The following is a 16,953-nucleotide window of genomic DNA, read 5'->3' as shown; positions in this document are numbered from 1 at the left end:
CCTTGGGAGGATTTCCCTGGGGCATTGGGCTCACTTCCTCATACTGCATGGTCCACAGATGGAGCCCCAGCCAGCAGGGCTCCTACAGGAGGACTGCATTCCAGGCCCTCCACACTTCTGCAGCTTCCAGGAAACGGTAACGATTATTAGGAAAACTCAGCCTATCTCATTGCCAAGGTTTTCATGCTGTAAAGTATATTTATGTGTCTTCTAAATCTCAGATGTTCACAACCCCTCAAGAAATGCTTTATAGTACAAGTGGAAATTAGTAGAAGTCCGTACATTTTTCATTGCAAAGAAGAATCAGAAAGATTTTCCACGCGGGTTTGTCTGTCGCTGTATTTTATACACAATCTATAGGCCTAGCTAGAGAGGCAACTGTGGGTGAGTATATGCTGGTAAGCTGAGTGATCCAGTAATTATGAAGACGGTGGAAGCCACTGCAGTCATCGTGTGTGTAATTTCTACCAGTTGCCAGACGTTTCTTAGGAGACATGCCCTGTTGTAACAGCTTTCTAAAACATTGGTGGTGGTGCTGGTGATAGTTAATGTTGAAGCTCTTGAGCTTATTCTGTTCCAAGCACTCTTCTCATTGTCGTATCCCATCCTTACAATCACCCTGAGACAGCTGAACTATTACTAGCTCCACTCGACAGATGACAAAAATGGGGCTTAGAGAGGTGAGATAATTTGCCTACGGCACAGCCAGAGGAGACCCAGAAAGGCTAGCCTCACAACGCTGCCATTTATGAGTAACAGAGACCTGTTATTCTCCCTGGCACTTGGTATTTGGTCTTGAAGAAAATGGTTGATTCCTCTCCTTCTCCATGTGTGTCAATGAGATGCTAGTGCCTGCCATGTAAGTGACCTCACAGGGAGGTGGTGAGTCTTAGAAGTGAAATTGCTTCAGACACCCCTCTATTCTGTCTCTTCCTCTGTTTCCCAGTACTCATTAGTCTCTCTCCTCCCTTCCCCTCCCCCTTCTTTCTCCCTCCCACCTTCCTCTCTCCCTCCCTCTGTCCCTCTCTGTGGCACAGGGCTGGGTAGGCACTGGTCCTCTTACTCAACACAGTGGCTGACTGTGCTGTGAGGGAGGCTTCGACCCCAACTTCAGCACAGCTTTCAGACACATCAGTTACACTTCTGTGCTGGTATGTTACAGTCAGAAGTTGAACATGTGTGACTGGGGATAGATTTTGGCCCCATTTCTTGGCTTAAATCCTTGTTTTGTCTCTGAGGCATATAAGGGAAGATATTTTGGCTATCGTTTCTTGCAATTAAAAAATCCCACAAAATTGAGCAAATGGGAAGCCTGCTGTCTCTGATTTTAGAAACTTCCTAGCACACAGGTGACTGTTCTGTCATTCGACCATTAAACATTGTCGTAAAATTGTACCAAATTTCAGTAAGGGAAACATAACTTGTGCAAAGTCACATCTTTATGGAGACCATGAGCAAGACTGAATTTAGAAAGTTTGCTACATCCCCAGGGATCTGCATTCTGGTTTTTAACCTTTCATCTGACTGCTTTTATTCCTGCCCCAGGCACATATCTAAGTGCCAGCTGTCCACATGCTTGTCATTCCATTTCACTTTTCTTTAGTTCTTAAAGAGGCATTCTCAGCCTTAACCATTAACTATTACTACAAACCTCAAGATTTCAGAGGTTGGCCTTGGAAGGGTTCTCTGAGTGAATCTGACCCCCCTACCTAACTGTGCAGAATTGAGGCCTAGTGGTGACTTGGCTAAGACCAGAGCCCAGGGATCCTGGCTCTTAGGCCAAGGGGCCTCCCACTGCCACACCACCACATGGCCCTGTCTCTCACGATAAACCCTGACCTCACACATATAGAAACTTCTAGAAACACTTGCATATTGTTTGACAGAATGATTTTACCTCTTACCATCAGTCTCTTCTGTAAAATTAGATTAGGTGACCTCTAAGATCCTTCCATTTCCAAATTTTTTTATTCCTCTGAATATTCATTGTAGTCAGATTCAGTGGAATTCACTTTTTGTTTTATTACGACACATTCTTTTGCTAAATGAGACATGCATATTTATTTAAATGACCCTATATTTAATGAAAGGCTATTAATATGCAATATTTATATTCATGTATTTAACAAACACATATTAAGCATTCAACTAATAAACACACTGGAGATACAAACATGAGCTATACTTTGTCCTTAGTGTCCACACCCAGGTGGACATTGAGTTACAAACCTTTATTTAAATGGAAGTATAAGAATTCATTGCTTTTTTCCCACTTTTTTAAAGCATACTATATTTCATAGTAAAAGATTCTGAGCATAATGATAAGGACCATTGCTTTACCTGTCTTGTCTATCTAGAAAGATCATTAGCTTTTATCTCATGAAAAGGTATACTCTTAAATGAGATAAACTGTCCACTTCAATCTTTATAAACTTAAAATACAGCCAAGATTAAACATCTGTTGAAAGCAGCCTAATTTTTAAAAGTCAGATGCCTTAGTGAATGGAATTCAAGATGCCAACTGGGTGTAAAATCTGTACATTTTAAATACAGATGCAAATTATGAATCTTTCATTGTTAATATCAAAGTCATTTAGTAATTATTTTAATATCAAAAACTATGCAGTTTCCAAATGTTAAAATATTTGAGATGCTATCTTTTCTCCAGTCTGTTTTACTAATAACCCTATGTGACTTTTGGTCTGCAGATGTATGCAAGCCGGACCCTTTTTGCGATCAAGCCAAACCACCCCCTGCAGAGTCTTACATGGATGCTGCTTTTCTTCTGGACAGCTCCCGGCATGTGGGAAGTGCTGATTTTGAAGACATAAGACACTTTTTGGGAGCACTGTTAGATCACTTTGAGATCACCCCAGAGCCTGAGACCTCTGTCACTGGAGACCGGGTAGCCCTCTTAAGCCATGCTCCCCCCAACTTCCTGCCCAACACTCAGAAGAGTCCTGTTAGAAGTGAGTTCAACCTTACCACCTACAATAGCAAACGCCTCATGAAGAGACACCTGGAAGAATCAGTTCAACAACTAAATGGAGATGCTTTCATCGGTCATGCCTTACAGTGGACCCTGGACAATATTTTTTTAAATACACCCAATATGAGAAGAAACAAAGTCATATTTGTGATATCTGCTGGGGAAACCAGTCACTTGGACAGGGAAACCTTAAAGAAAGAATCCTTGAGAGCCAAATGTCAAGGTTATGCCCTATTTGTGTTTTCCCTTGGCCTTACTTGGAATGACAAGGAACTGGAAGATCTAGCCAGCTACCCTTTGGATCACCACTTGGTCCAGCTTGGCCGAATTCATAAACCTGACCACAGATACAGTGTGAAGTTTGTGAAATCTTTCGTAAACTCAATCAGGCGTAAGTCATAAAATCTGTTCTTTCTTACACATTAAGAGTATATTTGGTATTCCTAAGAGAAGGGTTGATGAACTGACAATGGATTCTTGGAAATCTCTGTCTTCAAGGGCACTGCAGGGTCATAAAGGAAAATGTGTAATGATGGATGGTGGAGGGAGGAAACCTCTAATTCCTAGCATTTAATTTTCTGGCTCATCTTTTTTATGCCTCTGGTTCCTATGGAGAAGCAATCATAACAAGCAGCTGCTCACACATCTGTCTGCATAGAGCAATATAGGCGGGGGTGGGGGGGGAGTCACAGCCTGGACCTTAGCTCTAAAGTAGAAATCCTTGCCATGTAACATTAACACACTACCCTTCAAAGGTAAGCTTCATCAGTTAACACACCAAAAGAGAAAGCCAAAGAAAAATTCAACAGTTCTCGCTTTGTTTTTTCACAAGCTCCAAAGGCAGAGTTTCAGGTATAGGATATACAATTTTACCTGTCAGAGTGAAAGATACATCCTTACAAAACTTTCTCAGCCTTGTTAATGACTTTTTATGATGCCAGCAATTAGTGTAACTGGTGCTCATAAAAAAGAAACATGGGATGTATTTCTTGAAATAATTTCTTGAAAGTATGCAATTCACTTTGTATGCAGTGGAAAGGGTGAAAAAAAAAACCATGTCCTACTATGACTCTGGAGGTTCAAAAGTTGTCAGATTTCTAAACATTTTCATGGTCAATGAGCCCTTAGAGTCCAGATAAAAGTGAATACACAGGCTGAAGAACATCCCGTGTACCTTACAGGAGATTCTGATCATGTCTCAGACTGGTCACTGACATTACAAAGCGAGACCAGCTAAGTTTGCAAAGACGGACGAGTCACTATAGGTAAGGTGGGAAATTGCTGATGGTACTGATGTCATGTCCCCTAAGTCCTATGCTTCTCCAAATGTTAGTCTAGGACTTACATCATCAGCATTATCTGGGAGCTCGTGGAAAATGCAGAATTTCAGGCCCTACTCCAGACATTCTGAATTAGAATCTGCATTTTTATCATATTTCCAGGTGATTCATATACACATTATAGTTTGAGAAACATTGGAGCCACAAGCTCCTAGAATGAAATTTATGTGGATGTGGTTTTTTTTTTTCAATTTTATGTGGATGTGTTTTTGAATAGATATCAGAAAGAGGAGTTAGAAAAAAGGCAAAAAAAGGGGGGGGCCAGGAATCATTCTGAAAAAAGTAATTACAAGGCATTTGTAAGGGTAAAACAAAAGAACACAATGAAAGACTGAGAAACTTGTAAAGAAACACTCTTTATGAGGTAAAAAAAATTGAAAAAACATTTAAGATGGAATTTCTTTCCTCAGTCCCCAGAAATTCTTCATGGTGTTTCATGGTAATTAGTCAAACTGTATAGTTAGATAAAAATGACACTCCACTACTACCCAGGGAAAGGAAGAGATGCCTTAAGAATTACTTGGGCTAGGTGAGAGATATATACAGTGCTTTCAGAAAACCATAACTGTGACACAATTATTCACTACTTTTCCAGAACTTAAGTATCTAGAAATCTCATGTCTTTGAAATATAGCTGTGAAAGTAGACATTGAAAAAGGCTTTAACATAATCATATAGCAAACCCACAGTCTCATGCTCATTCAAAAGCAACACATACGTATCAGGTACCTACACCGAGCCACTCACACTTTGGGTGTGGAGCTATCTTTAAAAAAAAAAAAAAAAAAAAAAAAAAAAATATATATATATATATATATATATATATATATATATATATATATTTTAGAGAACATGAGCTGTGGGGGAGGAACAAAGGTGGGGATAAAGAAGGGGAAAGAATCTCAAGCAAATCTGTGCTGAGCACAGGGTCCAACACAGGGCATATTCTCAGGACCCTGAGATCATGACCTGAGCCAAATTAAGTCAGATGCTTAACCAACGGCGCTACCCAGGTACCCCAAGGTATGGGGATATCAAGGAGTGACCAAACAGACACCGACACTGCCCTCTTGGGGATTCTAGTGCAGCTCCTCTCTCTTATTTAACACCACGCTAGGATCTAGGTGGCCATCGAGCACAGTCCGCATCAGAAATAACATTTTCTGAAAGAAACAAAACTGACAAACAACCTGATGCTTAGAACTAGGACAGATAAAAAGTAAAATGCACAACATCACAGTCTTGGGCCATTCAGTCTAGAATCACACAGTCCAGTCTGCAACAGCAGCTTTAGAGACAATGCTATATCCCAGCCCAGGATGAACTTGCTACTTAATGACCCTTGAGCACCAAGGATGAGATTTAATTGTGTTTACCAAGTCTGTTAAGTTTAATGCTTCAAGGAAATAAATATTTTTAAAAGTTTCCCATCAGAAATGGCTTTTAAGTGTTTAAATTGTGTGGGAAGAGGCATGCTTTATTATTATAAAAAATTAATATACTTCCAAATGAAGTGAGCTACTAATGAATTAAACCCAAGATGGCACTATTGTTACTGTGGTTAACGATACAGAAACCATAAAGGGAATATCCCTTTCCCTTTGCATTTTGATATTGCAAAAGAGCAAATTAAAAAATGGCTATTCTGAATAGTTCATGTCAATTAGAGACCAGACTTTTAGGACTAGCTCATAATATCTCCTCTAACGTTGACCAACTTCAGCAGCTAAAGGCATCTTATTGAAAAGTAAATTGAATGCATTGCCTATAAATCCAGCCTAGAGTATTTTCTAAACCCCTTTTTAGAGACCCCCCTGAGAAACCTGCTTTCATCTCTTATATGGCCATCTTAGTTGCTATCTTCCTTTGATGAATATCGAAAACGGTGAAGTGATACATGGCACACAGAGCAGATTGCTGTAATGTTAATAGCCATGAATAAGAGACTCATCACAGACTTCTCTTCCTAGGTGCAATCAACAAATATCCACCCTTAAACTTCAAAATGAAGTGCAGCAGACTCAGCTCTACAGACCTGAAGCCACCCCCGCAGCAGTGGCGAAGGTATTTTCAGCTTGAAAGAACTTGAATCTTTCTTCTCCTCATTCTCTATAATTTCTTCCTCCTCCTCTTCTCTATCTCCTTCCTCTTCCATCCTATTTGGACAAAATCTATTGCTACATAGTATTAAAATATAATTTGAGGGTATAAGAGATAATAAAGAATGACCAGGTTGATCTGAAAAATAACCAGAGATTTTTAACAGTAGAAAAATCTAAATGTGGAAATTAAACAACCAATGGGACACTTCAGTGACAACAGGGATAATGACCAGATAGTGGTTTCTAAATATCATTCCCCACTCAAAGGAACTAGGATTTCGGAGAGGAAAAAGCTAAATCCTAGACTGTAGCTGGGAAGTACAATATGACTCTCAAATATTTATTATGCCAGAAAGCAAGGAAGTAGCCAAAAACTAGCAGTGTCTTGTCAAGTGGACAAAGAATCTTGAAAAGATTCTCACTGGTCTGATTTTGGACAGTTTCATATCAGAAAGAATAATGTTAATGGATTACAATAGAATGAATTTTTAAAATCCATAAGTCTATATAGAGATCCAAAAAGGGAGGAGGGTAGTACAAGCTCTTTTCTTAAAATAGAAGAAAATGGTAGAATTAAAAAATCACCAATTTGTGGGGCACCTGGGTGATGCAGTTGGGTAAGTGTCCACCTTTTGGTTTTGGCTCAGGTCATGATCTCCAAGTCATGAGATCGAGCTCTGCCTCAGGTTCTGTGCTCAGCAGAGTCTGCTTGGGAATCTCTCTCCCTCTCCCTCTGCCCCTCCTGCTCATGTGCACTCTCTGGGAGCACATGATTTATGTATGAATAAATCTTTTTCAAAAATTAAATATGTATATGTATTAGATATGTATAAATATTTACTAATATATTAATATAATCAATATTACTATAAATAATATTAAATAAACATATAAAATAAATAGGCATTAAATATGTATAAATAAATCTTTTTTTAAAAATCACCAATTTGTAATCTCCACTGTAATAATGGAGTTAGGCAAGAATCAAGGAATGCTAAAACCACTGGGTGACAGGTTGTTTGGGAACAGGCTATTTCACAGTCCCCCAGATCATTCACATAGTACTAACTTATTAATTACAAAGAAAGGAAATGTGCATGTACATGGTACGATCTGGCAGTTCCCACTGTGACCAAGATTTGACATTACGTGCTTCCTGCAGTGGTGCAGGGGGAGATATATCAGCTATGTGAGATTCTTGCAGGCAATGTTTGACCCACATCTCATAATGAGTAAACAATTAGCCAATTCCAGAATGTGGAGTTTTCTTCAGAATAGCTGACTAATCTGAGGTTTCAATGCCATGAGCAGCAAGAGGTTGTTGGGTACTATTCTAAAGTGGGAGAGACTAAGGAGACATAACCATCAAATGTAATAGAGTGAACTTTGACTGGATCCCAGGTCAGAAAGAAAGCTTATGATAAATGACATCTAGTGGACAACTGGGGAAATCTGAGTGTGAATAATATGTCAAATGCTATTATTGCTTCATGTGGCTGTCTTTATGTGTAGTAATAATATACTCATATGAGAGAATGTTTTTGTTCTTAAGATAGGTTAGGTATATTGAAGTATTTAAAAGTAACATGTATAATGTCTGCAGCCTATTTTCAGATGGTTTTCCTAAAAGAAAATAGGATGGGGTTTTGTGTGTGTGTGTGTGTGTGTGTACATGCATATATGAGTATATATGCTTATATGGATGTGTGTATGCATATATGTGTATATACACACACAGAGGAACAAGATGGTAACATTTGGAGAACCAGATAGGTGATACAGGTATTTATTTATAAATAAATACAGGTATTTATTTATTCATAGTTTTGTTCTTAAAGTATTCTATGAATTAAAAAAACTCAGTGGATGAATTAAACAGAATAATAGACACATCTAAAGAGAAACATAATGAACTGGAAAATAAAGCTAAAAAAATCACTCAGAATGCAGAGAAGATACATGTAAGAAGTTTAGAGACAAAACAGAATGGAAAGATCTATATCAAATTGGAATTCTTGAAATCAGACAAAACAGAAATAATAAATGAGATGATATTCAAATATATGAAGAGATGATCATTTTTAAGAATTTATGAAAGATACGAATTAAGAGATGAAGTAAAGACAAGGTACAAGAGGCAGGATAAATAAAAAGAAGGCAAGTTGGACATGGCATAGGAGAATGCAGAAACCAAGCCAAAGGAAAAAGCAGCCTGAAAGATTATCTACAAAGAAACTACAATTAGGCTGGCAGCTGGATTATCAGTAGCAATAGTGGAAGCCACAAAACTGTTAGGAACTTTTAAAGTAATGGAAGAATATTTTATCAACTTAAACCGACTTTAAAAAATAATGGTATAACAAAGATAATTAGGATAAACAAAAAACAACCATTCACCACAAAGACCTTTACTAAAGGAACTTTTGAAGTACATAGTTCAAGAAAAATAAAAATGAATGTGGAAGGAAAAGCTGAGATGGAACACTAATAAATCATCAAAATTTCACAATATTTAGGAAAATCTAAATGCTAGATTTTTAAGTAATAATAATATCTAATTTGTAGGGTTACAAAAAAGCCATTTTTTTTTTTTTTTGGTTAACAAAGGTACGAAAAAAAAATAATCCACCTAGTGGTTTAACAGAAAAAAAACAGTTGTACTAAGACCATACATATTAATAAATATTATTTAAACTTGAGAAAATTTATTGGACAATAAAATAATCTTTTATTTAAAAAAATGAAGTTGAGCCTGTAAGGTAAAAAAGGTGGTACTGAAAAATGGAACAATAATGAGACATGTCATGGAGAGGTAAATGGAGTTAAGGGTTCTAGGAACTTGAAATATTTGGGCTGGCAGTTAGGCTACTGAAAAATTTAGACTCTCTTAAAAATCCATTAGAAATTGTGACGGCGCCTGTGAAAAAGAAATATGGAAAGTAGCTAACTACCAAAAAAGTAGTGCAGGAAAACGGAATAAAAACAACATAAATATATTTTTTTTTTAAGGGTGAGAAAGTGGCACCCAGGTGTCTCAGAGGTTTAAGCCTCTGCCTTCGGCTCAGGTCATGATCTCAGGGTCCTGGGATCGAGCCCCGCATCAGGCTCTCTGCTCAGCAGGAAGCCTGCTTCCCCCTCTCTCTCTGCCTACTTGTGATCTCTCTCTCTCTCTCTCTGTCAAATAAATAAGTAAAATCTAAAAAGAAAAATAAATAAATACAAAAATAAAAGGGTGAGAAAAGGTGGGGGAGGACAAATAGCATGAAGTTAAAACAGCAGAATTAAATCCACTGAAATATATTAGGCGTTGTCAAACACAAACTAAACATGTCAGTTACAGAGATGGATGGACTTAAGAAACAAAATAGAATCCAGCTATAACTTGCTTTCAATTATAGAGACACGGCCACAAAATAAGGACAAGGAAAAGTTGGAAGAAAAATTGTAAGGAAAATATCAGGTAAATTTTTTAAAAATCTGGAAACTTGCAGAAAAATGAAATTGGACCATTTCCTTACACCACACACAAAAATAGACTCAAAATGGATTAAGGACCTCAATGTGAGAAAGGAATCCATCCAAATCCTTTGAGGAGAACACAGGCAGCAACCTCTTCAACCTCAGCCGCAGCAACATCTTCCTAGGAACATCGCCAAAGGCAAGGGAAGCAAAGGCAAAAATGAACTATTGGGATTTCATCAAGATCAAAAGCTTTTGCACAGCAAAGGAAACAGTTAACAAAATCAAAAGACAACTGACAGAATGGGAGAAGGTATTTGCAAATGACATATCAGATAAAGGACTAGTGTCCAAAATCTATAAAGAACTTAACAAACTCAACACCCAAAGAACAAATAATCCAATCAAGAAATGGGCAGAGGACATGAACAGACGTTTCTGCAAAGAAGACATACAGATGGCCAACAGACACATGAAAAAGTGCTCCATATCACTCGGCATCAGGGAAATACAAATCAAAACCACAATGAGATATCACCTCACACCAGTCAGAATGGCTAAAATCAACAAGTCAGGAAATGACAGATGCTGGCGAGGATGCGGAGAAAGGGGAACCCTCCTACACTGTTGTGGGAATGCAAGCTGGTGCAACCACTCTGGAAAACAGCATGGAGGTTCCTCAAAATGTTGAAAATAGAACTGCCCTATGACCCAGCAATTGCACTACTGGGTATTTACCCTAAAGATACAAACATAGTGATCCAAAGGGGCACGTGCACCCGAATGTTTATAGCAGCAATGTCCACAATAGCCAAACTATGGAAAGAACCTAGATGTCCATCAACAGATGAATGGATAAAGAAGATGTGGTATATATATACAATGGAATACTATGCAGCCATCAAAAGAAACGAAATCTTGCCATTTGTGACAACATGGATGGAACTAGAGCGTATCATGATTAGTGAAATAAGTCAAGCGGAGAAAGACAACTATCATATGATCTCTCTGATATGAGGAAGTGGTGATGCAACATGGGGGCTTAAGTGGGTAGGAGAAGAATCCATGAAACAAGATGGAATAGGGAGGGAGACAAACCATAAGTGACTCTTAATCTCACGAAACAAACTGTGTGTTGCTGGGGGGAGGGGAGTTGGGAGAAGGTGGGTAGGGTTATGGACATTGGGGAGGGTATGTGCTTTTGGGTAAATTGGAAGGGGAGGTGAACCATGAGAGACTATGGACTCTGAAAAACAATCTGAGGGGTTTGAAGTGGCGGGGGGGTGGGAGGTTGGGGTACCAGGTGGTGGGTATTATAGAGGGCACGGCTTGCATGGAGCACTGGGTGTGGTGAAAAAATAATGAATACTGTTTTTCTGAAAATAAATAAATTGGAAAAAAAATTCAAAAACAACAACAACAAAAAAATCTGGAAACTTTATACTGCAATATGCAGAAAATGATACATGCAAACCTACCGTAACCAGAAAAACAAAACTAGAATATAACATATTAATATCAAATAAAATATTCTCTTTAACAAAACCGTATTATAGGGATAAAAAGCCACTGCATGGTGACAAAGTGTTCAATTCATGAAGAAGATTTAACAATTCCAGATTTCTAAGAGGGTAACAAAATCTTAAAATACACAAAGTGGAGATTAAAAAACTACAAGGAGAAATTGCCAACTGAACTATCATTAGAGTAGGAGATTTCAGGGTTTTTTTAAGATTTTATTTATTTTATTCGACAGAGATCACAAGTAGGCAGAGAGGCAGGCAGTGAGAGAGGAGGAAGCAGGCTCCCTGCTGAGCAGAGAGCCCTATGCGGGGTTCTATCCCAGGACCCTGAGATCATGATCTGAGCCGAAGGCAGCAGCTTAACCCACTGAGCCACCCAGGTGCCCTTCAGTACACCAGTTTGAACACTGAATGGTCAAGCAAACAAAAATGAGTAAAGACATTAAAGATTTCATCATAAGTAACAAACTTGATTTAATAGGTTCATTTAGAACCATGCACAGAGCAACAAGACATTCTTCCGAAGAACACAGGTAACATTAACAGCTAGTTGAATCAAGATGGAGAGTTTACCAGGTGTTCATGGTGCAGTTTTTAACTTATCAAGTAGGTGTGAACACAGCTCTAAGAACTAGTGTCATACAATCCAAACTGATTGGAATTCGATTAAGTTAGAAATTAATAAAAAGGTTTTTAAATCACACATTTTTTAATTAAAATCACATTTCTAAATAAGGCAAAGAAATATAATGAAAACTTTAAAACACTTAGAACTGTATAATAATCAAGATGTTATGTCAGAATTTGTGGGACATGTCAGAAGTCATAACTCAGGAAAGTTTATAGTCTTAATTCTTATATTAGGGAAAATTTAAAACTCTAAAAGGTAATAAGCTAAACATTGCTCTTGAGATGTTCTAGAAGAAAAAATACATATACCCAAAGAAAGGAATCAGAGTAGAACTTAGTATTTTTTAATTAAGATATTTTTAAGAGTGTCAATAAAGGCAAAAGTTCTCTTAAAACTTGATAATATACATATATTTTTTGTATGAACATTACTTTTTTTTTTTTTAATTAGAAATGATTGTAGTTAGGCGAGTGTCTCAGTGGAAAAATCATGCTGTACTGCCACACACACGTGGGCCCCACATCTGAGTGAAATCGAATGTGTACTAGCCCCTGAGAGTTGCACTTAGGCAAATGCCTTGAATAGTGTGTGCCTGAATTTAGTGTGCAGTGTCTGAATTTCTGTGTGGAGATCGGGGCCAGAGAGGCACTCTCAATCCAGATGCCCCAGCTCCAGAAATTCTGAGAAGCCTCTGCTTCAAATCTGCTTACCTTGCTGGGAAGCAGGGAACTGTCCAGCAGCAAATGCTTCCTGAATTCAGGCCTAAAGCACGCCTGTGCAGTGGGTCCACAAAGAGCAGGGCTCCCCCTGCTGTAGGTGTCTGACAGCATGGAAAGGAGCTTCCCATTTGCATTTGCACTAGGCTCCACATAATATGTAGCTGGCCATAATCGCCAAGGGCAGACACTGAAGCCAGCCCATAAAAATTAAAACCTATTTTTGGAAACTATTCCTACCATGCATTTTGTTCAAAGATCAACATGAACAGAGGGGATTCATGGTACTATTCGACAGGATGTTTCCTCCCCTTCTTCACATTGCCCAGCTATCCTTGAGGCTCCACTTCTCCTGTGTATCTGAAACAGGGAAATGACAGGAAATGCTGGGACATCAGGAATTGAGACATGAAATCCATACCGCTGTTGGTGAACTTCTTGATGGAGACTTAGCCTAGGACACCGCAGGCCTTCTATAAGTGACCAAAGACCATAATAAAAAGTAACAAGCCACACAGATGCTTCTCAAACTCCCTGCCTGAGCCTTTCAAGAGAAGTGAGGCAGAATTGAGCACATAGTTGAGGGAGTTGAGAATGCCTGTTAGGCAAGATGCCTGGCCTTAAAGATGACTTGCCAAGTCTCAGAATGACTTGCATAAGAATTAGATGATTCCACTGTGAGATTTTGAGAAATACAGGTGGAAGCTGGTTCTTATCAGATGGAAAAGAAAGGAACTGAACACAAGCTATCAAGGAGACAGATGGCCAGTAAGGGTGAGACTGTAAGGCAGCCTCTTTGTAAGTGCTTAGATCTGCTCAGAGACAATAAAAGACAGAAAGCCACCTGCTTATTGCTTTATCCAGTGAGGGAAGCTGTTGTGCCAGACTTGAAAGCACTGACAGACCAGAGCCAGAACAATCAAATTGTAAAAAATGGACAGAGTCACCAATGTCATATGAATAATACATCTGTTGTAATTCTACCTTCCATAGTATGTTTTCTAGACACACAAGATGCATATTAAAAGGGATTCCCGAAATAGAGGCAATCTTGTCTGCATTTTTTACTCCAGTGCATCCAGTCAACTAGTAAATGCAGCAGAGTTGACTCCTGATTATCTGCATAGATGGAGGAATCTGTCATCACAGAGAACTGAAATCTACAGAGTCCCACCCACCTCATTTTGTCCAGCCGCCAGACTTTACACAAGCTTTAATAGAGTTGGGTACAGGATGCAAAATGATTGGCTGTATTTCATTCCTGTTTCTTTATCTTGACTGCCTATTATTGGAGTTACCGATCAGTAAAGAAGTATTTCAACAATATGGGATAAAAGGAAAAACAGGAATTCTATATGGTTCCCAAACAGGGTAATCAAATGATTCTTACCTGATGCTAATCAAATACAAGCTCCTGTGTATACTAGTGAAAAAAGTCCAGAGACATAATATTTATCATGTTCAAACCTTTTTGAGATTCCAGTTATTTGGGGGGAAAAGATAGCAATGTCGTATTTACCAGTTTAATAGCTTTTTCTTAACAAAGAGAGGGAGGAAGATAATAAAGATAACAACTTATCATAAAAAGGATCCAATAGAAAGAGGGAGGTTGGGGGAGGGGAACCCAAGACATGAAAATGGAGTGATCAAGATTCAAAAGCATACATTCTCCATGATTGGTGAAGCCATGTTCTGCGCATATAAACAATTACGGCTCTGGAGAATTTGAGGTCCTAATATTTAGTTCTGGAAATAAGAAAACAGAAGAGCAAAAATGGGAGGAGGTGTGAGAAATTTTGTTTGCACTGAAATTAGCTTTCTTGGTAACTGGGAGAAGTCTGTTGATCAACTTGGTATATTCCAGATAGCACTGATGGAAGAGAATGGAGATATACTTTGGGATTAGAATTTCAGAAGCCCAGACATGTAGTATATAATGGCATGGTTCTTTGTTGATTTGATGTCTCCTTTGCTTCTAGCTCTCAATATAGAGGCAAGAGCACTATGTGGAGTATGTGTGTGTGCACATATGCATGCATGTATGTCATGTGTACGTGAGAGAAAGACATGAACTAACTTTAAATTCTTTATCTTTCACTTACTTGTTTTCTAAATATCTTTGTTTTCATAAGAGATCAGGTTTAAAGCTCATGAAAGCAGAAAAATTCAAATATGAAGAAATGGATATAGTGAATACTGGCTCTGCTTTTCTGATGTCAATGTTTTGGAGTTCTCTCCACTCTTCCCTTGACCAGGATTCAGCAAATGTTTGAGGTTTATCAGTATTGGTAAACCTCTTCTTATGCAACCAGGCTCTCACACATTCATTCTAAAAATATTTACAAAGAGCTTATATGCCGGGCGCCTGGGTGGCTCAGTGGGTTAAGCCGCTGCCTTCGGCTCAGGTCATGATCTCAGGGTCCTGGGATCGAGTCCCGTATCGGGCTCTCTGCTCAGCAGGGAGCCTGCTTCCCTGCCTCCCTGCCAACTTGTGATCTCTAGCTGTCAAATAAATAAATAAATAAATCTTTAAAAAAAAAAAAAAAAGAGCTTATATGCCAAGCTCCTCAAACCTTCTTAACTATCCAACCTGTCCCAGGACATCTCCTTTCCTATGGTTCTGTACCCATACCCAGGTGTTCCTGACAGCATGACTTTTTTTTTTTTTCATTTCACTTTCTTATTCTAAATATCTTGATAGTTGGGGCAGCTGGGTGGCTCAGTCAGTTAAGTGGCTGCCTTGGGCCTGCTCAGCAGGGAGTCTGCTTCTCCCTCTCTCTCTGCCTTCCCCCACCATGTTCTCTCATGTGCTCTCAATTAAATAAACTTTTTTAAAGATTTTATTTATTTATTTTAGAGAGACAGAACACAAGTGGGGGTAAAGGGGCAGAAGGAGAAGCAGACTCCCCACCAAGTGGGGAACTTGATATGGGGCTTGATCCCAGGACCCTGGGATCATGACTTGAGCCAAAGGCATATGCTTAACTGATGGAGCCACCCAGGTGCCACAATAAATATTTTAATAAATATCTTGATAGTTTTTCATGGTGTCCCAGATAAAAATCAAGTTCAATATAAGTAACACCAAGCTCTTAGTATCAGAATGTTGGGTTATAGTCTCAGTTCTGTCCCTGATATTCACCTCTTTGTGCAGTCAGTTTCCTCATCTGTAACCAACAGAGCACCATGGTAATTAGTCTAGGGGATTTCGAATGTTGCTCACAACATAGGTTGTCTTTATTGCCGTTTTACACCTGAAGACACAAGAATCACTCTAGTTAAGTGGTTTGCTCAGAGCTGCTCTCCGCCAGTAAGTAGTGCAGCTGGAATAGAAGAACGTTTATGGACCTAAAGGTCTTTCTACCACCTCCCTATAAAATAAGGTTGTCTGAAATGGCTCCCTTCCTGCGCTAATATGGTAACCACTAGCTTTCAATTAAATGAAATTATCAATTCAGTTCCTCAGTCACACTAACCATATTTCAAGTGCTCAATAGATGTGGCTCAATATATGTGGCTAGTGACTGCCATACTGGCCAGTGAATTATAGGACATTTCCAACAGCACAGTTTTATTGGATAAGGTTAGGACTTCCCATCAGTACTTGGCTTCTATGATTCCTTGACCTGTCAATCTGGCATTCTGGCCGCCCAGAGTCTGACCCCAGCTGTCCTTTACAGTTGACAGACTCTTTATGTGCCTGCCAGACTGAGCGTTATCTCTATGTCCCCCACTATACATAACCTAGTGCTTTCCACAGAGAGTCAACATATGGATAGATGGACAGACGGAAGGAAGAATGGATGGGTGGGAGGGAGAAAGGAAAGAAGGAAGTGGAATTCATTCATGTTTTCATTAGATAATTGTGGTTTTTTGTCTTTTTTTATTATGTTCAGTTAGCCAATATCATTACTTTTTGATGTAGTGTTCAACAATTCATAAATGTTTATTGAGTATCTACTATATGCTCTTCTAAGATTCCTGGGATTACTATGATTACCAGGTATGGTCTTGTGAAATTTTCTGTCTGGGAGGGTAGAATAGAGAACAGATCACAAAGAGGTTTATAAGTAAAAAAAAGTTCAGACAGTGATATGTTGTGAAATAAACATATTGTGCTGAGAAAACTATAGCTGTAGCAGTCTCTAATGAGGTGTACTATTTGACCTCCGACCTGAATAATCAAAGGAAGC

The 16,953-nt window shown here is 38.7% G+C and overlaps 1 protein-coding gene across 1 annotated transcript in view; it reads left to right on the top strand.

Annotated features, from left to right (window-relative positions):
- The window catches only part of COL6A6 (collagen type VI alpha 6 chain), a 117,004-nt gene that overhangs the window by 99,379 nt on the left and 672 nt on the right, over nt 1-16,953 (top strand). The window contains exons 34-35 of the mRNA XM_044252401.1: nt 2,709-3,380; nt 6,300-6,393. Of these exons, the coding sequence (XP_044108336.1) occupies nt 2,709-3,380; nt 6,300-6,393 (766 nt within the window). The remainder of the gene's footprint in view (nt 1-2,708; nt 3,381-6,299; nt 6,394-16,953) is intronic.

This window comes from Neovison vison, chromosome 6 (genome assembly GCF_020171115.1).
Source record: "Neovison vison isolate M4711 chromosome 6, ASM_NN_V1, whole genome shotgun sequence".
Lineage (NCBI taxonomy): Eukaryota > Metazoa > Chordata > Mammalia > Carnivora > Mustelidae > Neogale > Neogale vison.
Note: the sequence above shows the minus strand (reverse complement) of the source record. Positions and strands in the feature narration are given on the sequence as shown.